This window comes from Zonotrichia leucophrys, chromosome 1A (assembly GCF_028769735.1).
Source record: "Zonotrichia leucophrys gambelii isolate GWCS_2022_RI chromosome 1A, RI_Zleu_2.0, whole genome shotgun sequence".
NCBI classification, from domain to species: domain Eukaryota; kingdom Metazoa; phylum Chordata; class Aves; order Passeriformes; family Passerellidae; genus Zonotrichia; species Zonotrichia leucophrys.
In genome coordinates this window covers 59,349,644-59,377,089 of record NC_088170.1, presented here as the reverse complement: position 1 = coordinate 59,377,089, position 27,446 = coordinate 59,349,644, and the positions used below count along the sequence as shown (strand labels likewise).

The 27,446-nt window shown below is 36.2% G+C and overlaps 1 protein-coding gene across 4 annotated transcripts in view; it reads right to left on the bottom strand.

The window, feature by feature from the left end:
• ORC5 (origin recognition complex subunit 5) overlaps positions 1-27,446 on the bottom strand; it is a 62,038-nt gene that overhangs the window by 11,165 nt on the left and 23,427 nt on the right. For 3 of the 4 annotated variants that reach the window (XM_064702883.1, XM_064702884.1, XM_064702881.1), the window contains exon 13: positions 25,344-25,454. In XM_064702883.1, coding sequence (XP_064558953.1) covers positions 25,344-25,454 — 111 coding nt within the window. Of the gene's footprint in view, positions 1-2,751; positions 2,843-25,343; positions 25,455-27,446 lie in introns of those variants that run through there. The other variant, XM_064702885.1, reaches the window with a different exon arrangement.

Here is a 27,446-nt window from a genome sequence, read left to right as displayed (position 1 = left end):
TCCAGCTTCCCCCGCCATCTCCTGAAAACCTTCCCAATATCTCAAAAGCATTTGCACAGATTAGCCTTGCCCACTCATTGTTACAGTAACATCACTTTTTAAAAGCAGTTCAATAATTTATTCATTTGGGACCGAATATTAGAGGAATCTTTCAACATGTTAATGAATTTGCTTTCTCTTCATTAATTTAATTCAATATAGAAATTAAGGAAAAGCTCCTTTTGTTTTCTCTCAGCACATTTACTTTAGCATTAATCAATTTGCCTAATAAGAAGGAAAATAAAAGGCAGTTCACAACACTCTTTGCTTCGCTCCGCTCATCAACTTTAAAAAGAAGTATAAAAACTCTACAGAGTGATGCATGGATAAATCAGTATTTCTGAGTCAGTTCCCTCACTTTGAGGATCAATTAAAGTACTTCACAAAGGCATGAAAGGCATGCTGGAAATTTGCTTAATGTGGTATTTTCTGAAAGGACCAAACTATTTTCTGTACCTGAGGATTATTTGGGAATATTTTCTGAATTTTGTTAAGATCCTTGGAAGTGATGACAGGAGTTAATTTTGATACTCAAACCCAAGATCTGAATGCATCTGCAATCTGTTGAAGATGTGTACACCTAATTTACTCCATTACAGCCAGGAAACACAACTCCTAAGTAAAAGGACTATAGATACAATTTGGAGACAGCTAATTCAAAAGTACTCCCCTTTCTAGTTCATACTTCCAAAATCTGAGAAACCAAAGATGGTAACAGATGGTCAAAGGAACACTTGGGGAATGATGGGAATGATGTTTACAGTTAATCTGATTACTTAAGTCAGGTAGCCTCACAAAGTGGACACCAGACAAAGGCTGGCTATTTTTCAAGGCACAGGCAATAGCCAACAGAAGTATCCCTCTGCCATATCTTCATTTTTGCATCAGAGGTCTCAGTTCCAGGCAGGCTTTTTTAAAAGATCAGGAAAGCAACATAAAGGCTGTTTTCCAGAAGAAAATCTTGGTGCCACTGACCATACAATTTTAATTCCCCAAATGTAGAAAATTTTGCCTGCCCTCCTCCTTCATTTATTGCATCTGTCCCACAATGGCCGCATTTCTAGATACTGCAAGTCAAGTTCTATTAAGACCAGGAAAGCAGTAATGTTAGAAATACTACCCAGTACCTGTGATACTGATAGGATTTGATATATTTACAGAAGGCTCCTACATTTTTAATGCTGTTTCAGTAAATTATAGAACTGTGCACACAGCTACCAGCCTTTTACTGCTATATGAAGAAGTTGTGTTTGTAAATAAAGTTTTGCATTAAAAAATAATTCAAGCAATTAGGATTTTAAACCTGTCCTGAGGATAAAAATCAGTCTTTTGTATTTGGCAAGAGCAGAAATAATGAAATTAAAAGAGATTGCTCAGAATAAGACATATGGGAGTATCTCTTAAGTCTAAACTATGTTGCCTTCTCCAAGAAAAAAAAGACATTCAATGTGTCTTAACCACAGTATATTTTTGGATGATTCTGATAATTAAGTGTTTAAAGAGTATTGATCCAAATATTATATAAAGAAACAGGATATTAAGAATTCTTTAATTAAAATAACTACTCCAGGAATATTTGACCCAAATACTTCTGCAATACAGATCTCAGGCATTTCAACCACAAGAACAGAAAAATGGTAAAACACATTGTAGTCCCAAATGGGAGCCTGTTCTGAAAAATAACAATTTAAAAATACATTGATTTTAAATCTTGAGATTGTGAAAACAGATCTTTAGAGACACTGCACAGTAGCATGCTGCTTCTCAACTACTCACAAGATGCACTGCAGAAGACTGCAATCAACTCCACATTTATATTCACTGTGACTAGATAAACTGCAAATTTTAGTGGTTCTGTAACAGGAAAAATAGTAGCAAAAACAAAAAATAAAACAACTTGTATCAATTGCTTAAGAGTGTAAGCACAACATATTGGTTCAAAACAAAGATTCTCCCTGGCCCAATCTGCTATCTGCCTCTTGAAAGTACCAGCAAAGGATACTCAGGGTAATGTGTAATAAAACTGTAAGGAAGAAAAATTTCCTGATATACTGGGTCCTATAACTTCAGAGACTTCAGTAATTAGGTATAAAACTGTTCACACTTAGGGATCTGACCTGTTGAAACGTGAAATTTCCTGCTACTCTTGTATTGTCAAACTGGAGCTAAGAAGATTGCTGATTTGTAACATTAATGCACTCATCAACACATTGAGGAGAAATTTATTATAAGGCTGCATGTCAAGAGATTAGAAATAACAAAACTGCCTAGCTCTCAGCAATATATGGCAGTGAGTCATACTAGGTTTTATGCCATTCAACAGAGGAAAAGAAAAAACTCCAAACACCTAATTAGAATTTTATTTGGTAAGTGATGTCGCAGCCTAGATAAACCAAGAGTTACAAAGTTCTGGTACAACAGCAACTGAGAGGAACACTTCCACTTCTGTTTGTAACACTTCCCTAACAAAATCAGGACATTTAAGTTTAACACATTCCTGTACTTTTGCTTACAGGTACCCTTAAGGAGAACAGACTAGGCACCGAGGATGAATGGAAGTTTCAGTTCCAGGCTGGCCAAGTGTCACCATGCAGCACAAGGGAAGAGAGGACTCCTGAAAGTCACTCTGTGCTGGTAGGAAATTGATGTAACTGGAATCTTCCCTCTCTAAGCTTGCCAGGAAACCAAAGAGCCTCATGGAGAATATTCTACTCTTAATCAGTATATCTAAAGCATTTGGTTGCCACCAGAAGGAAGAGAAAGGCCAGGATGAAGACTGTCACTCAAGAAGCCCTCCAGATGCCTGAAAACAAATAAAACAAGCCCTATTGTAACAGCAGATAGTGATGGCTGTAATCTACAGAGAGAAGTGTTGTTTTCATAAAAGAAATGTACAAGTTTAGATGTGCTACAATAGAGGCTATAAATTCATAACATCCATTTCTAGAGAAAGCAAAGCTTTCAGCCAACCATGAATTGAAAAGTCATAAAATATTAAAAATCTAGGTTCAATGACCCATTAAATAGGTTGGATGCAACTTCAAAAGATATAAATATCCTTTTATCCCTTGCTCAGATAACATACAAAGTGGTCAAAACTACCAGTTTTCCAGCTCTTATTCAGTTATACTTGGTTTTATCAGATAAAGAGCATGAAATATCATCTGTCAGCATGAAACATCATCTGTCAGCAATTAACTGTAAATCAAAAAACCGTGTTCTTCTAACACAACACTAGTTTTTTATGCAGTTTCTGTCACCCTTTAATGCAACTGTGAAATTCTGCTAGTTATGCCATGTAGCACTTAGCTTTTCTAACCTGGAAAAAAACCAGTTTCTGACATTCCTGTCTGGCAAATACATGTGCTGGGTAAAAAGCCAACCAAGGCAACCAATGAACTAGTGAACCAGTGTGCTGCCACAGCCATCAACAAGGCTGGCCAATGGGTTAGACAAAGGATATGTGGGAAGGGAACAGCTGCTAAAGGAAAACATTTCTTTGTAACAGAATGAAGTCAATTAATATTTCTCCCACCTTTATAGCAATCAAGGATAATTCTGTCTATTTAGATAGACCGAAACATTCAAAGACAACCACTCCTAAGAGTCCTAAAAGCATCTTGCTATATACACAATATATGTGTTAAAATTTGTGTAGTTAGCAAACATTGACTATACTGCTCCTACACAACTGCAAATCATTTATGGGGTGGAGTGTAAAATAGTGACATGCTGCACAAGGCAATTTCCATGACATTCAGGAGTGGAGTGGGGAAGGTATGTGATGACAAGCACCTACATGGCTGGTGGCTACAGTAACTTCTGGGACAGAAAACACTACAAGGAGTTCAGTAGGGAGTTCCCAGAATCAGCGAAACCCAAAAAACAGCAGAGAGATCCAGCAGGAGCTGGCAGCTCTTGTGAGGGAGGCTGACATGGGGAGGGTGATGCCAGAGCACCAGAGTGAGATTTGAAGAGCTCTAGGGATCACAAGTGACCAGGAGCACAGTGAAAAGGGTGGGCACACAGGACAGACAGGATGTGGCAGTACAGCATTCCCTGTAGGCAGAGTGCAGCCACCTTCCTGGCTGCTGTGTCTCAGTGGGGACCTTTTCACTTCCTACAAGCACCAGAAAGGAGTGTGAAGCCATGTGGGGATTGACCTCTTCTCCCAGGCAACCAGGGAGAGGACAAGAGGAAATGGCCTCACATTGCACCAGAGGGGAAGGTTCAGGTTGGACATCAAGAATAATTTCTACACTGAAAAGGCAGTCAGCCATTGGCACAGGCTGCCCAGGGAGGTGTTTGAGTCACCAGCCCTGGAAGTGTTCAAGAAATGACTGGACATGGCACTTAGTGCTATGGTTTAGTTGTCATGGTGGTGTTCAGTCAAGCTTGGACTTCACAAGCTTGGAGGTCTTTTCCAAGTTTAATGAATCTGTGATTTGAAAAGCATAAAAGAACCTCCACAAGGTATCCCATGTAACTTTCACTGGAATACAGGGTAGTCAAGGAACAATTGCTCCCATGACTAATGAACTCATTTCTTTTTGGAGTTGATAGTTGTGATAGCCACTCTATTTTGTGAATAATCACTGCGTCAAGACTTCTCAATAATACTCAGGAATTATAAATCTGAACTTTTTTGAATATTAAAATTAAGTCACTTTAAAATGGCTTAATCCCTCAAAAATACTACACTGATCACCAAACTGAAAAATCCATACAAGAGATCAACAGAAAGGTGTGAAAAAAAAGGACAGAATCAAGCAAGCAATGAAGTCTTTTGATCTCAACAGATTAAAAAGTTACCTCATACTAAAATGCCTACTGTAGTGAGAAAATACAGGAGAAAAACAAAACTGAACAAAGAGAAGCAGTTATGATTGGCAAAGACACTATTAGGGTCTGATGAAAAGCTACCTGTCATTCCAATCAACTGTTCTATCCAAACATTTTCCCACCTCTTGGAAGCCTTGCACATAAGCTTTACATAACAGGCAAGTAGCTCCCATGGTTATCTTCTGGAGTCTCTTCAGAAAGCAGAGACAGAGTACTGCTCAGGGATATTTTAAAATGCCCATTGCAGAATCTGCATTGCAGTCAGTAAATATTAAAAAAACACCCTATCAAAGAACCAGGTGGTCAGGAAGTGGTGCTATCAGTCTGCTACTCCTCAGTAAGAGAAGCACAAGCAGCAGAGACCAAAATATTATGCAGGGCATGCTCTGGTTCTAACACTCACCCTGGGCACCTGCCCCTCAGCCACTGAAGGCCCAAACCCACTTTTTATGAAGTTCTCAGCACATTTTGTCTAAGGTGACACAGCAGCACAGGCAAGGTGTCACAGCCAGGAGCTGGGTATTGCATTAGGACATACAGACCATTCCTCTGAGCTGCTGGGCAGTCTGCATCTGCCTGATGGCTGAGTTCAATTTTACAACCAGATCTTGCACATCTTGTTCTGCAGAAGCACTATATACTGTTAAGAGCTCACTAATTTTATCTGCAAAGTGCACCAAAACTTGGTCATCTCAAGAAAATTTTAAGACACAATTCTGCACTTAAAAATACAGAAAAGAAAAAGGTTCCATACAAAGACTTTTCTGACTCTAAAACTGTTCTCATTTATTTTATAACAGAGAAATTGTGCAATATAAATGTTACCATGGTAACAACTCACTTTATTGAACAAGAGAGAAAATAATTATCCCAAACCTGCATATCATGCAAGCACATGCAGTAGATTTAGTGCTGCCCTTTTTTCCCCTTGCTATTTTTCTTCTGGCAAAGAGAAACAGATTTTAAATTTATACCTTATAGCAAGCCAGGCATCATTTTGCCTGTCCCTCCCACTTCTTTGTATATTTTACACCTCTTGAGTGCATGATGTGAAGGACCCACTTACTTAGGAAAAGAAAAAGGGATTAATGAATCAGAAATGCTCTTCCCCCTCCTGAGTGTAGTACAGAAGACTCCTATGTAAATGCTTCACGCATTTAAAAAAAATGAAGCCCTAAGGCAAGCACAGCACATGCTTAGTATTCACTCAGTATACTTAAACAGGAACCCTTAGTTTATAGAAAACCAAAACTTATTCATCTCCAAACATAAATTAAACCTGATTTTACTCTCTGTCTAAATATTTCTTGTGATATTTTCTTTGTAAACATATATTTATATTTTATATACAAGGGACAGCAATATTTTCTGAAGAACTGCATGGATTTAGCCATACAAATCCAATTAATCTCAATAGAACTTGCATGGCTAAATCCCTGTGCTGAGCTTTGACATTTTAGAAGCAGTGGGGGAGGTTTTTCAAGGAGTGAATATGTATTATAGAAAACTTAGTTTTTCTCAGAAATAAAATACCATGTAGATACTTAAAAATATCAACAAACATTTATGGGATTCTGTTAAGAAAATCACATTCTTAGGAAAGCAGGCAAGGATTTCCACAAAACTCTTATTTTACAAAAAATAACAGTATTATCCTGCAGCCTATGAGATAAAACTAATCACACGTACATATTAGTTGGATAAATTATTCTTATTTTACCTCCAGTTTTGATCTTTTTATTTCATTTGCAGTGCATCTGCCCGTCTCATATGAAATGTTAAAGAATGAATTTAATCTAATGTTCACAGTTGGAGGATGCGTTTGGGATGCATAAAATTCACGTTATTAAAAGATCACTTTAAAGAAGTGACTTAGAAGTGCTGTTTAGAAAGACGATGTTGTCACCACCTTCCTCAGTTGTTTTTTTTTTTGGTTTATTTACAGTCCTAAACAACTTAGATAGTTTAAGTGTAGAAACAAAACTACACTCAACCAATTTCAGCAATGAAGAGTACAGCTAATTTTGGCTACCTCTTAGAAGATATTTTCAGGTACTAGAAAATATACATATTAATGCACACACACAATATATGCTGTGCAAAATCTAAAGTCACTAAGCTGTCTTCTTCATGGAACTGGAACTCTCCAAATCATCCAAAAATAACTTATCTTGGCAGAGAATTCTTTCTGAAACACAGGCTTCAATGGTATGTCCTTCATAAACACACACACCTATTCTACTGAGTATATTTAATACCTCCCTATGAAGCTCTAACATAAAAACCCTAATATATAAAAATATATTTATATAATTCCAGTAATTGAACTGGTAAAACCTAGAATTTCATATAAAGAAGGCTGCTCTTAGGTGCCTTCTCCCTTCCCCTAAAGCCCTTAACAATCAGTACCAAGATTTCAGTTCCTAAACCAAATACTACTGGAGATGTATGTTTCCATACAGCAGTTGAACAGTTAAATCCCAAGAGTCTTACAACAGCAGAAGTGATATAAATAATGTCTCCTTTCACAATAATTTAGATTTTGCACTTGCCAGTAGTTTTTGTATGGAAAACCTTTCTTTTTCCAGTTCGAGTATAAATCACACAGATGCAGTGGAGAAATTTTTTGTTTGTTTTTTGTTAAAGAAGAAAAAGTGACCAAATTTTGGAATTAGCTGGACATATAAAGTATTAAACAAGCCACTTAATGATTAGGACAAATTCTGCCAATATAAGCCATCATGCTGCTGATTATTCTTCCTGTACATGAAGTGCCAGTTCACACATGTTAGTTGAAATGTTTTATTTAAAGCTTGTTGTATTTCAAATGAATAATGATAATTGCAGTACTGTATCCTGAAATCACAATTTTTGCCTAAAATGCATGATAAAAGTTACTACTTCATTAAAAACTAAAGCTTTTAAAAACAGAAACATGGCTAAATGCTTCTGCTAAACATTGCTAAAGCAACATTTTTCTGTAATGGTGTGTTCTGAAAGCCTTATGACTGTACTTGTTTCAAGTTCTCAAAAGCAACAGCAAGTTACAAAGAAATATACATTATCGAGACAGTACCTGACATAAGACCCTCTCTGGCCAGAAGCCCTCCTCAGAGCCTTCCATGAATCTTGTTTTATTAAAAAACTGTGTATTTTGGTGTACAAAAGTTCAGTATTGTAAAACTGTTTAGCTTAATTAAACATATGTGATAAAATCTTTAATCTTTAATATACTAAAATATGAAAATTTTTGTGATAAAGACTTCTATTCATAAGCCTTTCCCCATGCAAAAATCTCAAACATCCTCTGTTCATGTCCCTTACAACCTCAGCTTCTCCCTGTCCCTCACAACCCAGAATCACAGCATGGTTGAGGTGGCAGGGATCTCTGGAGGCCATCTGGTCCAACCTCCTGCTCAACAGGGCCATCTCAACCAGGCTGTACAGAACCGTGTCCAGAGAGCTTTTGAGCATCTCTGAGGATGGAGATTTCACCACCATTCTGGGCAACCTGTGCCAGCACTCAAGTCACCCTCACAGTAAGAAGCATTTCCTGACACTCCTCCTGTGTTTCAGTTTGTGCCTATTGCCTTGGAGTGGAGCAGCAGCACCTGGCTGTGGCTCATTATGTCCCCTTATGCTCTACATGCCTCCTGCTCCCCCTGCTCCCCCCTTCTCAGCCTAAGATGCTCCACACCCTGTGCCTGCATCATCACTTTCAAACATCTGGAGCACCTGGGTGGGGCAGCCTTAACAGAGCTCCTCAATTACTACTGCTGCATCTTCCAGCTCCAGAAAAAACAAGGTTTGGATGTGGAGAAACGTGTAACTCAGAAACCAAACACTGACATGTTTATCCTTATGGCAGGTTTGTTTCTTGGTAGGAATTTTTTTTTTGTTTGTTTCTTGGAATGTAACCCAAATCCCTCTCTAAAAGAAATTAGAAAATCGAAACAATCATGAAATCCCCATGCAGCCTCCTTTGACCAAACCATCTTGGTGCTCTTTAATAACAGTAGCTCATTGAAGAAATCATGGATGAAATACAGTCAGTAGCCATAAATGCGTTCACCTCCTTCCCAAATAAACTGTTAAACATTAATTCAGAAACACAACTTTCATTCAGTTGGCTAACAGAATGATAGCCTACTGTAAGAATTTTCAGAGGTTATTTTCCATCATCATTATCCAGGCTTGGGGTTCAACTTTCAGTTTCTTATGCTTATTTTCTTCCCAGTGACAAGACTCTTGAACTCCTGCCTGAGTGCAAGCCACAAAAAAACTGTGTCCCCCTGTTCTTAGGCTGGCTCATCACCAGCCAGAGCCTGAGTTACAGTTCCCAGTGGCAGAATGCAGCCTATTCAAAATAGCATGATTAATTTAGCTAAAAAGAAAACCACAAGCAGAGAGAAATGGATTAAATAACAACAAAACCCTACATACATATGGTCTTATCTGAGACTTGCCTTGTTAACATTCCCCTTTTTTCAGCCAGAGAGTGAAGCACTTGCTGGTGCTGCCCGAGTGCAACTGCTGCCTCTGACACTATAACCTGAATCCTTCCCCCTCTCCAACACAACCCAAGGCTGAATTCAGGTATTGTTCCTCCTGTTACAAAGCAACTGAAAGAAAGCCACTGCCAGGTTCCCAGAAAGCTGAGGAAAAGCTTAACTGCATTTAACCCTTTGGGCTCCCTGGAACCAGCCACACAAATCCTTTGGTGCCAGGGACCCACACAGAACCCACAGCTCCTGTGTTCTTTGTGGCCATTAAAAGCTGCACTTGAGAATGCCACAGGCAAAAAAGCAGGGAAATGGTGCTACAAAAGCAAAGAGTTTCATTTTTTTCAGTGTGATCAGGTGTTACATTCTCCTGTAAAGATCTAATGGGAAGACTAGAAATGTAAAAAATTATATTAACAACTATTCACTTTCTATTTTTATCCTTCAGCAAATAAATGTATTCAGCTTCACAAATTTGTTCTGTGGGTTCTCTGTAAGTGTTGAATCCAATAAGCTAATGAACTGATGAGAAGGCTGCTGTGCCCAAAAATACACTGTCAATTAATTTATATGACAATTGTTCACAATAAATGCATACTGCTATGTTTCTTGTGCTCTGAATGGGAAGTAAAGGTATCAGTATATATGTAATGTTTGTGGATGTCCAATGTACCACAGCTGCAACTTGATACTCAGAGGCAAGAAAAAACTAGAACAATGAGAGAAAAATATCTCAAATGCTGATGAAAGTGACTGGCAAATATTATTTAACCAAGGAAGAAAAAGACTGATGACTTACACTGGGTCCACTAAATATCTGACATAATCAAAGATTCCAGTGACACATATAAGTCAGCTACTCAGTAAAGAAGCAGTCCAAACATCAAGATTTATCACAGCTGCTTTTTTATCCAAAGTATTTAGTCTGACACATTAAATTCAACAAAAAATTAAAAGAATTTCAGAAAATATGTCCTTTTTCAGTACAGACGGATACTCAAAGGTTTCCTTGCCTTCTACATTTTAAGGCTAAGTTTTATATATATATATATATATATATATATATATATATAAAACTCTCTCTATATATATATATATATATATATATATATATATACACACATACACACACACGCATATATAATTTATCAACTGTTGTCACTTGATATTACATCCTCTCTCCTTGAACTTCTACAGTAGATTATTACAAAATAACTAAGACAATACTTGCACATCTTTTCAAATTGGAAAAAGTCATTTTACAAATGTCTCCATTAATAAGCAGTGAGCAACCTGAAGATGCCTGTCCCGTGTCAGTGACTGCAGCTACAAAGCACCCCCAGATTAACGATGTGTCTTGCATGTGTGCACATGGTCATGCGAGAGGAGGGCAAGTTCCAATACTGATCCAGAACAGCCTTCATTTGTTCTAACATCATGACAAAACAAATAAACATAAAACAAACAACAAAACTCCCAACATCAACAACAAAAAATCCTCCAAAATTTAAAAAAAGGGCAAAATTTCATGCCCATTTCAAATTCCTGCCTGTTCCTTTTAGAACATATTAGGATTTAACATCAAAACGAACAGCTTTTCTCTTACTACCTCACCTAATCCAGTTAAAAGTATTATGAAGATGACAGTGATTGACAGTTACATGATGACACACTTGTCACACATCACATCTGCCAATACTTACTTTTCTCCTCATTCATGCAGGTTGGGGTTTTTTTTCTCCAAAAGAATATAGTATTTATTTGGTCAACATTTCCTAATTCAACATGCATGAAAAATTACTTAACTAGCTTTTTAACATTTGGTTGTAAAATAAGAGTTAATAATTTTTAAACAAATTAAACTGCTCTTTGTCAGTACTTGTATTCATATGAAAATGACCTTAAGCAAACCTATCATCTGATGCAATAGATAGTCTATATGGATTGCACTTTTATAGGTAACACAGATAAGAGTATTGTTCTGCTCATGAGGCAGAGGGAGTTAAATCATAAAATATTCAGTTTTAATTAAGATTATTGTATCAAAGGCAAGGCTTAATGCAGAATTGAAGTAAGGATCAAGGTTAATGCCTATTCTAAAGCAAATTTACATAAATTATGTTTCAGTAGTATACCATGAGTCTTATTTTGTTAATTTATACCATGTGAGACCATCAAAATTAAAGACAGAAAATATCTATTAAGTCATCTTCACTCTCCTCCCACCAATGCAAAATTCTTTCCCCTTCTTTTAAGTTTATATCTGAATGCTTTGTCTACTGTCATTTGCAATAGCTCAAGCAGTGGGGCATTGCACTAAAACTTCAGGGGAGACTATCACACACTTTACCATCTCCAAAAGAAGGGGTTTTTATAGCATTCAAAGCTAAAAAAGCTCATCTTATTTCATTACTCCTACTTAGACCTTTTTTGAACTCTTCTAAATGAATCCTTCCTTGGCACTTCAAGACTATAAATACCTTCAGACATTTTCATCATCCCCTGGTAGTTATTTAGCCAAATTAGTGTAGGGATCATCTCTCTTCATCTGAACATCACCAAGCACACAGATAGCTATAAGTAATAATTACATGTGTTCATTTCCTTTAATCTTTCTTCACAAGTCATTCCCTTCTAGCCTTTAATTTTTGCCAGTCTTCATGCCTACATCTTCTTTTAAGTGCTACTGCTTTGCAATTATTTTCTTTCTCTGAACAGTTTTATTCCAGGTCATATCCACTTATGCATGCCAGCTTGCATTTACCACTTTATATTGACTTTTTACTGATGTGTGTAGGTTTTTCTGTTTGTTTTTTTTTTTGTTTGTTTTAATAAAACATCAGACTCAAATTTCTTCTCTGTTCATGCCTAGTTATCACAGAAAAAAAAATGAAATTACCTGCACAAGCATTTCTGCTATTAAAATACAACATAAGTGTCTAATAAATTGTTTACATTACTCATTTTTATGTTTGGGTCTTTATCCAGGTTTCAGGCACCATCTATTTTGGGCAATCAGTCTGAAATACCTTTGAGTTTTGGAGTACAGTTCATTAACCTTTTTTCTTCACATTTGTCTTTTTCAGTATCTGCATAAATACTTTCAGTCACAAGAAAATGACATGAGGACTTCAAGAATTACTTTTTATCTCCTGTCCCACTGATGACTCCCCATCCTGTTTGCTATCTTTCTTCCTCATCACTCTAACACACCGAGCTATCCCCTGTGCCCCAGCACAACGTAAAGTTACAAAAGCTTCACCTGAGCCAGATGGAGACCACAAACTGCACTGGAGTCTGGTTCACTCTAGGGATTTCCAGATGCTGAGTAGAACTAAAATTTGGGCTATTTTTGAAATGGGAGAGGAGAAGAAGATATTTGTTTAAATGTTTATCTAATAATGGATAAAAGTAGGTTTCTTTACTGCTATGGAGATTCTGCCATGTCAAATCTCCACCTGTACCTTTTCATTTCTCCCAGTCATCATGAGATGCTCTGGTTCTGGTGACAACTGCATGGAAAACATGTTAAATCAACTGGTCAAACAGCATTCCACAGGCTCGCCCCACAAAATGCCTACTACAAGGTGAAAACCAGCGAGGTGTCAATGATTTGTCTAGGAGGGAAGGGAAAAGGCAGGCTCAGCAGACCAGCCCCCTGCACAACAGCTCCAGCCACCATGTGCTCCCTGCTAGCCATCCTTCCCTCTTCTACCTCCACTGGAAGCCCATCACATTTTGTGACAGAAGTTGTCAATCTAAACAGAAAGCTTCTCTATGTCAAAAGCTCATTTGTGAGAGCTAAGTACTAGGATGAACAGCAACTCTCTGTCACTATTAACTAAGAGGCAGCCAGCTCAAAACAAAAGGTAGACTTTTCAGGCTATAATTAAAAAGCAATGCAGAGATTTTGTGCCATTGATGCCTCTGCTATACCTGTTCAGTGAATCAGAACAGATTACTTCAGGCTCCCAGTCTTCTAGACTGTCAGTCTAGCATCTTTCACAAGCACTACAGTCACACCAATTATTAAAAAGCTTTTCTCTACACCATCAGTGTCATACATCCATTAGAGGCCATTCCACACTAGAAGATATCTGTTGCAAAAAGTCTTCCTAGGCCATATGCTAGTAATAAATAAAAAAGGCTGAAAAAGATCATTTTATAACAACAATCTTCAGTTTTCTTCTCATGTCTGTGTGGTAATCTCTTGAGTCAATCTGTTTACTGTCTGTATCTACTACACCAGGGTTTGTGTTTTTTGTATATAATTCATTACTTTCTCTTCTGACATTGTCTTCCATATTTCTTGCACAGATATCTAGAACATGGTACACCCACTAGTTCATTCTATGTAGGTCACAGATGGTCAACAACATATCCAGCACTCTTCAATTATTAAAACAGACAAACCTGGATCTTCATATTCTCTAGCTATGCCTTTCGAAAAATATCCCAGCTACCTTATCTCCTATGTTTTTTCAAACTGATTACTAACCAGAGTCTGAATTCAAAACTTATCAGAAGACATAGATATATTGCCTGTATATTCTATTTCTCATAGTGGAATGCTTTACAATGTTCACAATAGGATGATGAAGCTCCCACAGTTCATTTGTATTCTATTTCAGGAAACATTTATGGAAGGTGAGCAAGCAGAAAAAAAAAGTATGTAAAACCATGCACAGAAAGATATCTCTCAATATTCTATGAGAACTGCTATGGAGACTAGACTCAGGTCCTGTTAGAAATGGCAACATACATAAATTTAATCACATTCATGAATAACTACTAATTAGAAAACAAGAGAATAACCTAAAAATAGTTTGAAAGTACATAATTTTTGAAACTGAGATTTTTGTCTGTTTATCTGGGGTTTGGTTTTGGGTTGTTGTTCATGTTTGTTTTCTTTTTTTTAAACACCTTTCTCTACATGGGTAACAGCAGGGTAATGAATGTTCATCTGAATGAAGTTAAAGTTGCACCATCACATGTTAGAGAAACACACCTACAGAGCAGCACTTGCTCATCTGAACTAGATCTGTCTTCAAACATTTCAATTTTAGTTTCAGTTCAACTGTGCCAAAAATCCACACTGAATGTCAGTATGGAATCTCAATTTTTAAATTTTACCTCTGAAGCACTTCCTGAAATTTAAATAACTTCTAAGTCTTTAATTTTTTTTGGTACATCTTCTATGACTTGCACTTGCAGAGTTTATATCTAACCTCTTTTTATTTTATACTTCACAAAACAAAGACAGAAGATCCCTTCCTGACATATTCAGCATTCTCACATTGAAAAATATCACTTTCAGAGCAGTTTCCAGAAGACACTGAGTTAGTCTATAGTTGCTGTAACTGAAATACAGTTCAAAGCTGTAGAGTTCAGACTGCAAGTTCAAGAATGTAAAATGACAGGTCACCATCACAGAATTCTGAAAAACAAGTTTCTATCAGAAAGAGATGAGTTTCAGCACCTTGTCCTTAGGAATAAGTCAAAAGCAGTGCAGCAAAAAAAGGATGAGAAGGCCAACACCAGCCTGCCAGCCATGCAATGCAACCCTGGGCAGGCTCTGCCCAAGTATCACTGCAGAGTGACAGCCCAACTTAATTTGCAGGAAGAATGAGTGGGAAGGTACAAATCCATCACTGCCCCCAGCCTGCAAACATTTTGACAAGGAATATGACATCCAAGCAGGGATATTTGATGGTGGCTGTTCCATTTGTTTTGTAAGAAAGCCAGAATAATGACTGAGAAAACACTTCTTAGTCCTTCAGGATAGAATACCTTTACACAGCTACAATGTAAATGCTTGCATCTGAGGCTGTCTTGATCCTGTTTCTAAAGGATGGAGGAGGCAGTGCATCAGGACACAGTTCACTGAAACCTAGCACAGATTTAAAACTTCACTAACAGAGTGGGTTTAGATGCTCATGTCTGCATCAGGGTGCATGTCTGTTTCTCTCCGTTAACTAGAAAAGCACACTGACTCCCTCATATGTACTTTTACTGTTCAGACACATACATAGGTAGACCCAATCTTGCCTAAAATAATCACATTTCTAGTATCATCCACCCTCCTCCATCTAACATGAGAAATTTAATCATACAGGGGCAAGGACAGAAACTTTTTGCAGCACCTATGCAACTTCAGATACACAGAACCATCATCACCCATAATAATCATCACTGTCATCATCATCATCATCATAACAGCTTTTCCAAGTCTAAACTGCTGTAGGATTTGTCTCACCTTGTTTTATCATTCTCCATATTTTAAATGAATGATATTTGCAACATTTACTAAGAATATAAACTTTCCATAAATGAGATTTACTTACACCGTGCTATCAATTTTCCACATTGCTCCCCCCAAATATTTTCCATTTATTATTTCCATAGATGGAGAAGAGAGATTATGTAAATTCCTAACTATTCCTCATCTACCAAGAGGCATTCTTTTGTGAATAAGCTTCATATTCTGAAATCCTCTCTTTCAATGCAGCTGCTCCTTTTGTCCAAGATACTGTGGCAGCCCCACTATCTGCTATCAAATGAACACAGCCAGCAGCAAAGGGCCTTTAGGGGAGGAGGGGTGTCAAGCACAAAGTCAGGAGCTAGAACTGACTGCAGCTGGCAGGGCAGAAACAGTACAAGCATTTACCAAAGTGATCCAACATATTCTTTAATGCACCATTTTGCTACCTTATGCTCTAACATTGTTCATGGGCACAGTCTCAGGACTTTTCAACCTCATTAGGAAATGGGAGCTAAAGACAGAATGGTACAGATACAATTCTAAAAATTTAATTTCACATGTGGTACAGCAAAATAATTCGTATTGAAGTGACAGGTGAGGTGTAAATACCTAAGGAGAACAAACTAAGTTGGGAGATGTAAAAGTGCATTAGGCAGGGGCAGGAGGACATGGGACCACATAACAAGCAGGCCAAGGAGCACATCAATAAAAAGAGTGCAACATTATAGCCAACCCTTCAACCAGTGATTTCAAACCATCTTTCTTGCCACTACTGAAACTGCAATTGCATCCATTACTGTATGTGCAGCGAAGTAAAAGATATTAAATAAGCAAAGGATTGTCAAAGGAAGATCTTGACAAGATATCTGCATCCCTACAACTCACTGATGTGAACACCAAGGAGCTGGTAAAGCTGTTTTGGCTGAAAGACAATGACAGCAAAAAGTACAGCAGGTAAAATTGGCCTTCAGTAGCCTTTCAGCTGGAATTAGACTTTAGTTCCAGCTACCAGGAATGTGAAGAAACAGGGCATGCAATGTAACTATTTAATCTCAAGAGTCAGTTCTAGTTTTGAAATTGTATTTCAAATAACCAGATTCTACACAAATGCTCAATAAGGAAATGGTTCCTTGTCCCAAACAGGTCATACTCCAAATGGTGAGAGAAAACAGCCAAATCACCTCTAAGAAAGATAGAATTTATAAAAGAGTATTAATGATGTCACCTGGGGGCTTGAAAGGTTCTTTTTAGTATTTAATCATATCTTTCTAGGCATATCAGCTTAAAACAAGAGATTTGAGAGAGAACTAATGAATTCTATCTTAATGCTCTAATTTGCTTTATCTCAGTATTGTGTCCTATCTTATTTCCATGAATAGCTGGTGATTCTGAAATAGACTTTCTGCATACACTAAATGGTTAAAGCAAAGTGATTAAAAAACTTATAATATACAGGCTGTTTTTAGATATATATGTTATCAAGAGAGGTTGTGCAGTACTTGCTTAATTAATCTTTGCTGTCTTAACACATGAACCAGATGTACTATTATGTTCTTTGTTCTTCCCTAAAGAGGGGATGAGCTGATTATTTATCTTCAAACAATAGGAGTTCATGTACCACAGTGAAGAATTTTTTTTAATTGGGGAGGCAATCACTAACAAGCCTCAGCTGCAACTGCTTGATGTAAACACAGCACAAATTTGTTCCTGGAGTATTAAACGATGTTCCTACCAGTAAGTACATGAAACCAATTTCTAAGTAAGTGTGTAGAGAAAGAGATGGAAAGGAAAGAGTCTGGAAGGAGGAAAACTATTTTGTCTTTCATGTATTCATATTTACTTCTTTGATACACTAACACATTTTCATAGATAAGTTAAGATTGGAAGCTTCAAATACTGTTTACAAATAATGTGCTGAGGGAACAGAAATTAAAGAAACTGTTGGTTGATACAACACATTCCCTATATTATATAGCATGCAATCTAAGACATGTGAAAGGCACAAGGGAATATACAATATGTTCACAGGGCCACAAGAATACCTTGTGAAAGTTATTAACAGATTATATACTGAAATTAAAGTAATTGATACACTAAATTTAAAGTAAATCAAAAAAAGTACAAATTTATCATAAATCAATTTCACAAAGCCTTAAACACAGCTACTTCCTGGTCAGCAAATTCTTAGGGACATGCTACACAAATAAAAAAACTCAGATCAAAAAGCAAGGAAGTTTAGAAATCAGTAAACTGTTCTAGATAAGATATTTAAGAATTCACTTGATCTTCCTGATAAACTTCATCTCATCTGAAGTCCTCACTCCCCATTCCCTCTCAATAGTCTATCCCTTGTCATAACCCAAATTTCTTCCATAAAACTAGTTTCCAATAATTCACAATGATTTGTCTTGAAAACTCTATGGTTTTCAAGCCATAGAGTAAGGTTTGAAACCTATAAGCTCTTCACAGAAATAAAGTAAGTTTTTTACTTTAAATTACTGTAAAGAAAGAACTCATACAAAATAGAATAGGATTTGATTAAGAAAGTTTCCTAAGAAATCATAAAGCTGTATTATCAATATACCTCCAAAAATGAGAATAAGATCAAAATAACATTATAGGTAAAACACTATTAGTTTTTCTAAAATATCTTTTCTGCATCAATTAAAATTAGAAGGAATCAAGCATAACAGTCTTGTCACAATTTTAATTAGAAAGTACTACTTGAAGTAAGAATACTTTTATTTTTTTTCACAGCTATGCTCAGAGTTGGAAAAAAATAGTCAGCTATTTGGTTAAAAGTAATGTTTTCTCCTTTCTTTTTGCTTAACAGCAGGCTCTCTCAAGCTGCCATAGTCAGTGCTAAAGTGCTAACTATGTCACCATGCTGTGCATCACATTAAGTTCCCATTTCAGCTCATGAATTTCTGCCAGATTAGTCCAGTAACCAATAACAGAAAATGAGAAAATGGGAGTTATTTATTACCTCTTATCACCATCTTCCCAAACCTACAGAAAATCAACAGAGTACTGAGATCAATACAATTCAGTACAATGAGATCAATAGATTACTACACTTTCTAACCAATAGGCAGATCCAGGAAAACCAAGTCTGTCAGATGCATAATATAACTATAAAAGGATACAGGATCAAACCCAGTTAGGCTCAAATACAACAGTAAGAATATAAAATTGTCTAAAAAAAAAAAAAAACAAAAAAACCAACCACAGCTACAAACTGACAACTGCTAAAAAAGATGTTCTAACAATACAAAAATAATCTTTTAGGTATGGGCAACCATGAAGTCACAGGATCAAAAGGTTGTACTACAAACCCACTTGGACAATGTGGGGATATACAGATTCTATATGAATGCTGTGTGAGACATAGGATGTTACAGAAGACTAACAGATATTTTGTGCTGGCAAGATGTGCCTTAGTTATCTTCAATGCACTCTGAAAGAGGAGGGGAAATTTATTTAGACCAATAATGAGAATGAGATAAGCCCAGAGTCCACGGTTTATATTTGCTCATTCCTGTCACTGGAAAGCTCTGAAGATCTTCTGACTGACCAGACAGAGAGAAATACTGTAATTCTAAATAGTTCTCATGAAAAATAACAAAATTAAAACATAAGCTTTTAAGACCTTTTTCCATATAGTTCATTTTTTTGTAAAAATAAGTGCTTCCCCCTGCATGGAAGTATAGAAGGATCACGCCAGAGATGACACCTCCTGTGGTCAGAATGGATTAAGCTGTGCAATTTTATGTACCTTCCTCTGAAGCAAGAGGACAGTGAAATGCAGTCATTTTCAGGTTAAATCAATAGGACAGAAGCAGAGGCTGATGACATCTTCTCTTGTAATTTTAGAACTCAAGAAGTGATAAAAATAGGGAAATACATGAGAATATATTCGCTTATATTCCAAAAACAAAATTCAAGAAAATCTACATACACAATCAACTCCAAGAGAAATGCAACTTCTACAACCATCTTCCTTCTGAATATTCACTACTTAATGATTCCACCTTTCCACAATGTATAAAATAATTATTCAAACATTTAGATATTTTTGTACACAACTGTTCAAGTCTCCCAAATCTCAGCAGCACCTAATGGATATTTAAAGCAGAGGCACTCTCCAAAATCAGATGTGTGATATGCTTCTATTTTGTCTTGAACCAATTTGCAATAGATAGATAGAAAGGATTTTTTTTAAACATTCAACCAGACAACAAGAAATCTCCCTGCATGATGAACTTTGGTCATGAAGGTGTAAATGTTAAGTTCATTTGAGAACAGGATAGAAATATATTCTTCCAAAGTCACCTCCCACACTGAGGTAGCTAATGTCTGCTATGAATTTCTCAATTATTTCAGGTAAAATTTTAGCAATTCCTCTATCCATTTATCCAAAAACAGAACAAGCACAACACTTGCGGAATTTCCGAGTAATAGGAAAGCAAAGGAAGGTGGTTTAATAGAATCAGCAGGAACTTTCATTTTTCCAGCATTTATTTTTAAAAAAATAAAAATTAATCTACTTACTGACATATAACATCTTGTACTGACAGTACAAGAATATGCTCTGTATTTCTTGCATACTCTAAAATAAAAATGGCTCCACTTATCTTTGTTCTTCTTCATAATAAGGCCTCTTAGGGAACACTGGAGAACAACATACATTTTAAACCAGACCTTTTTCTGTAGAAATTCACCCACCTGCTCACTTTTTAAATGGAGAGTATTCTATTAGTCTTAAATAATAGTGTTAAAACCAGATGCAAAATGCTCCTATGAGCAGTCCCTCCAACAGCAAGGAAAGCTGGAACACAATACAGCTGATCTAGCAAAAAATGAGTAATTCTTATTCTGTCAAGAGTTGTTAAATGTGGAATGAAAAACTTCTTATTTTTAAACATTAATACAATCAGAGCTTGCAGAAGCGATTAAGAGTGCTTTCCATTTGAAAAAAAAAAACGTTAAGTTGACAATACTCACAGAATTGAATCACAGAACTACAGAATCATAGAATCAAATTCCTCTTTATCAAATTGCTACATCAAGGGAACCTAACATAATGCAGTAACAGAGTTAGAACTATAATCAGAATGTGGATATTTGATGTCCAGAAAGGCGGTGACATCCGCAGGCCATAATGCAAATCAAGTAAGTAGAGAACAAAATCAGGCATCTTTCCAATCTTGCAACTGAAATTTTACCATGGCTGTCAATTTACCAATCAAGGGCAGTTTAAACATTAAATTATCATCTGAACAAGAAAGACATAAAGCATGCTTCCAACACAACAGGACAAAGAAATTTTGCAGGTAAATTGCCTCATACTGTTGCAGTTTGTATAAAGAATATTAGATATTCCCTATTCTATTCATGAAAGGCAGACAAGAAAGCAAGAAAATAGAAAACAAATATCTCCAAATTCTTACATTCCAAGAAAGGGCACTTTTTTTCCTCTCTTAATTACAGAAAACCATATTCCTCTGGCTCCCTCCAGCTGGAATTATGTTATGTACATCAGTGGTTTGTGTGTTTCTCATAGACCCAGATCATATTGGGGTCTTTGAGAAACACACAAACCACTTAACACACTACTCAATTTACTGAGTAGGCACACTACTGCTTTTATTTTAACTTCAGATGAAAAGTTCTTACTCTTTGGACAACAATTTGCAATGCTATTTATCTTTACAACACATTGAAAAATTTTAGGTTTGTTAACCTTCATTCCAAATTCTTACACATTTACAACTAGTTAGTTCTATAAATTTGTGATGCTCTTAAGAAAATTCAAATGGTTTTCTTAGATCCAGCATCAAAGAGATAAGAAGTGTCTAATAAATGAAATACAGACTATGTGTAAGCAACCTGATGTGTCTCCATGTACTCATAAACACCCTTCCCAGAAATCTCTGATTGCAAATGCACTATTGTCAGAAGTAAATCCTAACTATACAACTATCTGAAAATATTTGCCAAATATAGAGAGCAACATTAAAACCAAAGCTGGAATGACCTAACTTTAGTGCATTAGAATGAAAATGTAAACAAACCCGAAGTTACTGATTCGTTACCTCTTTGGTAATTTTCAGCTATTATATACTCTGTGAAGTTATCCTAGGTGTTTTTCCAAATATTCAGGGATGTACTACCAGAAATAAAATATGCAAAAGTATGCAAGATAAAGGGCTTTGCTCCATTTTACCTTAGATAACATCATAGCTCAAAACTACAAGTAGATCTAATCAATCCTCTTTGTGAAAAGCTATTTCACAAGAAAGCAAAAGCAAGATAAAATGCCTAGAAAATGAAAAATGGCCAGGAGAACTGAATTGACTTGAAGCAATTACTGAATGACTTTGGGAGAGGAAAAAACATTGGTTAATTTTGGCTTGAAAACCATAACAACATCTACTTCCTCATTGACTGTGATATGAACAACTCTTATCCTCTTCAGTGTAAACTGACCTCATTTAAATTAAATTGGTGCTGATAATTCTTGCCCAATGCTTTGTGCATAAATTCATTTGTGTCCTATACTAAGGCACATTTTTATGAAGAGCATTATGTTGTATTTCTATCTATTTTCTGTGGGAAACCTAAAACGAAATACTACTCTAATACTGAATAGACTCTCAGAACCTTTGCAAAATGCACTTTCAGGAAGCTTTACAAAGTCTCTTTGTATCCCTCCATTCTGCTGTAATTGCCCTTGGACACAATGAATATTTCTGCACATTGGATCCATATGGAGACACAAATAATACTCCTGGTTGTTCCTGCTGTACCAAGCAAGGAACCTCTAAGACTTCTGTTGTTGTAGGATGCAGGCTGCACACCCAGAGTCACACAGCTTTCAGCACTGTGTGAAAGAGCACTTTCATCCTTTCACCATTTTCTCCGGATTTTACCTTCCAAAACACTTCAGCCCCATACTCAGCCATACATCCAAAGCCATACTCAGCCAGAAACCATCCACTGTGCAAGTTCTGTCAGCACAGAATGTACTGCCCATTGGTGACTGCAATATCATCTTCAATCTGTTAAATTATTACACAAAATTGTGTCTGAAGACAAACATTTTAAGAACTTGTCCTCTCAAATGCCTCCAGAAATCAAGTTTTCTAACCTCCATCTTCTTGAAGCAAATAAACTTCCATTCAGTAACCTGTTAACTAATACACAATGTGCTAAAAAATAGAATTTTGACAAATTAGTAAGAAAAAGTGAATTTTCTGGATAAAAATGAACACTGGGAGCATCTCAAACGAATACAAACAAACCATGTACGTACTGAGATGAAGATGCTATATTAAAACCTCCAAACCTTCCATTAACTTTGTCTCAAAAAAACCTTACTGGATGTGTGCAAAGTTTGATTAAAAATAGCACAAATCCAAAAGAAATTACAACTTTTAAGGGAGCAACGAAAAACTTGCCATTTGCAGAAGTGGAAAATTGCTTTCCCTACCACCCTCTGCTATTCTTTAGTACTAGTTAGTGAGGAAGACCAAAATACTGTAAAATACTGTTATATAAGTGAGGAAGTTCAAAAATGATTGGGCCCAATTCTATCTCCTGTAACCTACTTACAACAAGAAGCTACAGCAGAAGCTGTTTAGTTTTGTATTGGTTGCAATGATCACACTTGCAAAACAAACATGCTAACATTTGGTTTGAAAAAAGGTATGAGACCATTTTAAAGAGTACGATATTTAAAGGTAAAAGATTAAGATTCAAATTTTAAGCTGAAAATATATTTAGAAAAACTAAACATTTTCAATAAAACCTACCATTAAGAGGAAAAATGAAATTTTGCTCTCATTAGCACAGAAGTTTCACTTTAGAAAAGCTAATAACCAAAATTTTCATGTGAATAGAAACTATACAGAAAAACAAGAAGCAATAAGAAATAGCACAAAATCAGCAAGTGAGAGATCTTAAAGCAGCTGCCAGTCCTTCTTGAATCTTGACTGTGATTGTTGACCAACTTTAAAGCTAAGGCATGCTATTTTCTGATAGTACATGAGGAGAATTAATATGCATTTGGTTCATGTACAGCCTTTGAGTTTATAAATTAAAGAGCACATAAAATTAATCATGAGTCAGTTAAGAAGCCAAATATTTGACATAAACATTTTAAATTTCTGTATAATTTTATTATTTCCATGCTGATCACACAAACAAAAAATTAAGATTGTGTTATTTAACAGCAAAATGTATCAGTATTGAAAAGGATAAGCCAGGTCCTAAATATTTTCTTTGAAAAATATTTTTACAGAATAACCAATGACAAAAATCACTGAAATACAAATTGTTTTAAACTATTCAAGAAAGAAAAGCAATTAAATATTATGCCTAGTTTAAACTACTTTCCAAACCTATTTTAAATTCTGTTGCATTTTTATTACTTTGCAGTGGACACTTCAATATTTTAAATTAAAATTTAATGTAAAAATTGCTTTATAACTAAAAATACTCTTAAATAATTTATAAAATTGAATTATTGCACAAACATATTTTATTTCAAGTTCTTTGTCCTAACATGGTTAAGATTATATACAATTTTTTAATATCTGTATAGCTTAATCTCCAGATATTCAGAAAATAAAGAATTACAACTATTCTTTGATAACACTGCCACCTAGTGCAAACTCTAAATCAGAACAAAGCATTTCATTGAACTTGTAAATTCTGTAATTTAGCCTAAGGTGGAACTACAATATGTACAAATTGTGGCTTCAGTACTACTTAACTGTACATTGGAATACTGACTTTTGTTCTCCTACCTGGAATGCCTGTTAAATATGCAGCTACACTAATTTTGAAAATATGCTCTAAAATACTGTTATATAATACATTCACATCTAGTGTATACCAAAATGCTTTTGATTGTAAAAAATAAGAGAATACAAAACGAACATCCTGTATGCTCCTAGAATTTTACATGAATGCAGAAAAGAAACTGAAATATTACTTGGTTAAGTTTGATAGCTAACGAGGAGAAGTGGAAAATTACAACTGGAAAGAAGGAAGAAACTGAGAATTTCTAAGGTGAATTTATAAGAATCAAACTGACAGTAGAAAATCATCTTTACTTATACAGAATTGGTCAATACACACCTGACAAACCCAGAGGTCTTGAGAAACCACTGGATTTACTTAATTCCACTCACTTCTATAGCTATGCTGCCATCTAGTGAAACGGGATCCTCACTCTTCTCTGCAGGACTCACATTTTGTCCAAATGGAGAACAGCAGGGACAGGTACCACAGCAAACACTGCTCACCTGTAAGCACCTTATTCCCTCTGCTGCTTCTTCACCACTACCTTTTTGTAGCAACGTGTGCTACAATGTGACTCATTGTGGCTATGGGACAGTGAACATTTACACACCTAACCTGAAATGCAAACAGGCTTACAGACTTCAGTGAGAAACCAAGGAACTCAGTACAGACCACAGTCCAGGACCAGGGAAAAGTTATCCATTAGCAGATTTCAGACTATAAGACAGATAAAGTACTGAATACAGATAAATATTATTCTGAACCTTTGATTTCAATCACCTATTGTGGTTGTTTTTTCATTTCATTTAATTAGAATTCTGACTTACAAAACAGTTAAAACTTGGTGAATTCCAGACACTAAAAAGCAAATAAAGTAAGTACACACTCACCTGGGAAAATATATTTGCAGTTGGAGCAACTCTGTTGTCCACAATACTATATAATATTGCTAACAATCTGTCCAGGGGAAATGGCTTTGGCCCAAGTAGGTGATTGCTGGTCTGCAACAGAAACAACACTTTTTCACCCACTTCTTAATTCCCTGAAGTACTACATGATGTTATTCCTTTGGCCTCTAGGGAGGCACTATGATTCAGTAGTGTTTCATACAGCCTACTTACACATAATGGAATACACTGAATACATGTTTATTGATCAAGATATAGAAAGATCTATTTAACGTGGCAAGTGTTCAAATTGCAGAATAAAAAGGAACATTTCTGAGCAGTAACAGTAATTATGCCAAATTTCCTGTCAGCAGATTTATACATTCACTTTTGTTTAATGACCTTGCCCAGTTGAAGGAATGAAGAGGAAAGGCTATGTTTTATGGCATTCAAAGAATCACAGAATGGCTTGTGTTGGTGGGGAGCTTAAAGATTTCTTCCAAAGAAGGAGAACAAAACTGGTCAGAGTATTCCAGAGACAAGGCAAAGAGTGTGGGTAACACTCACAGTGCACACACCTCCCACAGGTTCAGCTGGCTAAAACAAAGAGCTCAGATGCCTGAGCCCAAGGCAACTGTGCTATCAGAACACAGCAGATTTGCTCAGCCTCACATCTGCAGAGCTCTTGTGCATCTGCACACCCCACACCTCAGTGACACCAATGGCCATTTCAGGCATTAGGGATTTTCTGCAAAAAGGAAATGTACAGTTTATAAGGCAGAACTGGGCAGTACTCCAACTCAGGCACTATAGTTAGGACTACAGAGATTTATGACCCACACTTCCAAAAGTTCTTACAAGGGAAATACTTGTTTTATTTTAAGTTTGTGTTTAATTCTCTCTACTTTGACATCCAGTTGCCTTTTTTGTAGAGTACATTGATTTATTCTTACTAGCAGAGCAGCCAAGATTAAATAGGATTTTCAAGGGAAATTTTGTTTCAAAATGCTTCTGGGAAAGAACATCTCAAGTATACCACCAGCACCTCAGTGGCATTAGCCTTCAGTAAGAAACAACCACTCATTTCTTCAGCAAAATCAAATGTTATTTCCAACACATGTTTTAAGTTTTCAAATCCAGAAGGTGTCCCCAAAGCTACCTCTTGGCTAACAAATTAAGCAGTGTGAAAAATCATGGAAACACATGGCCAAAAATAGATTCACCAGGAAGATCTCTCACTTGTCACTGGAAAAGCATCATTCCAGGCCAACCATGCAAAGAAACCAAGCAAATTCTGCTTTTATCAGCAACAGGGCAATTAATAGAATGCTAGGTCAGTTTCTTCCCCTCATTCACAAGATTCATTTTTTTCTAGTAAAAAAACCCCACAGCCTCTGGACTGACACAATTATGAATCACAAAACAGATTTTTAGTCTTGCTACTGCAAAACTTTTAAGGAGAGATTTATTTCATCTGATGTCAGCTTCCTGCCAAGCAGGTACAGACAGCCAAACCAGTTTCTGCAGCTCCAAGTACAGCCAGTAGAAATCTAATCAATACAATTTGTGGTGCCATTCATCTGCCTGAACATAGAACCTGCTTCAGCAAGAGCCAAATCACAGCCCTCACTCCAATGACTGCACTGACTGACTCTGCATGGGCTATAAACTGTTTTAGATGCAGGCACCCACTAGAGTTAGGTGAATCTGATCTGTAAATCAGTGTTCAGACAAGCTTCTCTGGGCAAAGGTATATTGACATAAACTGTCACACCAACTGAAGCAAATGAGTCTATTTGTAACACCACATCTGTAATTGTTTATCCCTATATTTCAATTTCCCCCATTATAGAAATCTTTATAAAAATTCTTTAAAGAATATAAAATTATTTTTGAGAGAAATTATGATATTTGGCAATTCCACTTATGATGTCCTTTCATTAGCTTTATTAAACACACTTTGTTGTACACAACATTATGGCTATAGGAGAAAATTTTATGTTACAGTTTTAATAAAATGTCTGTATCTCACAGAAATTTGTACCATACAAAACAAGTGCACCAAAAATTGTTATTTCTGCAGTTCTGATGTTTCTACAGTAATCA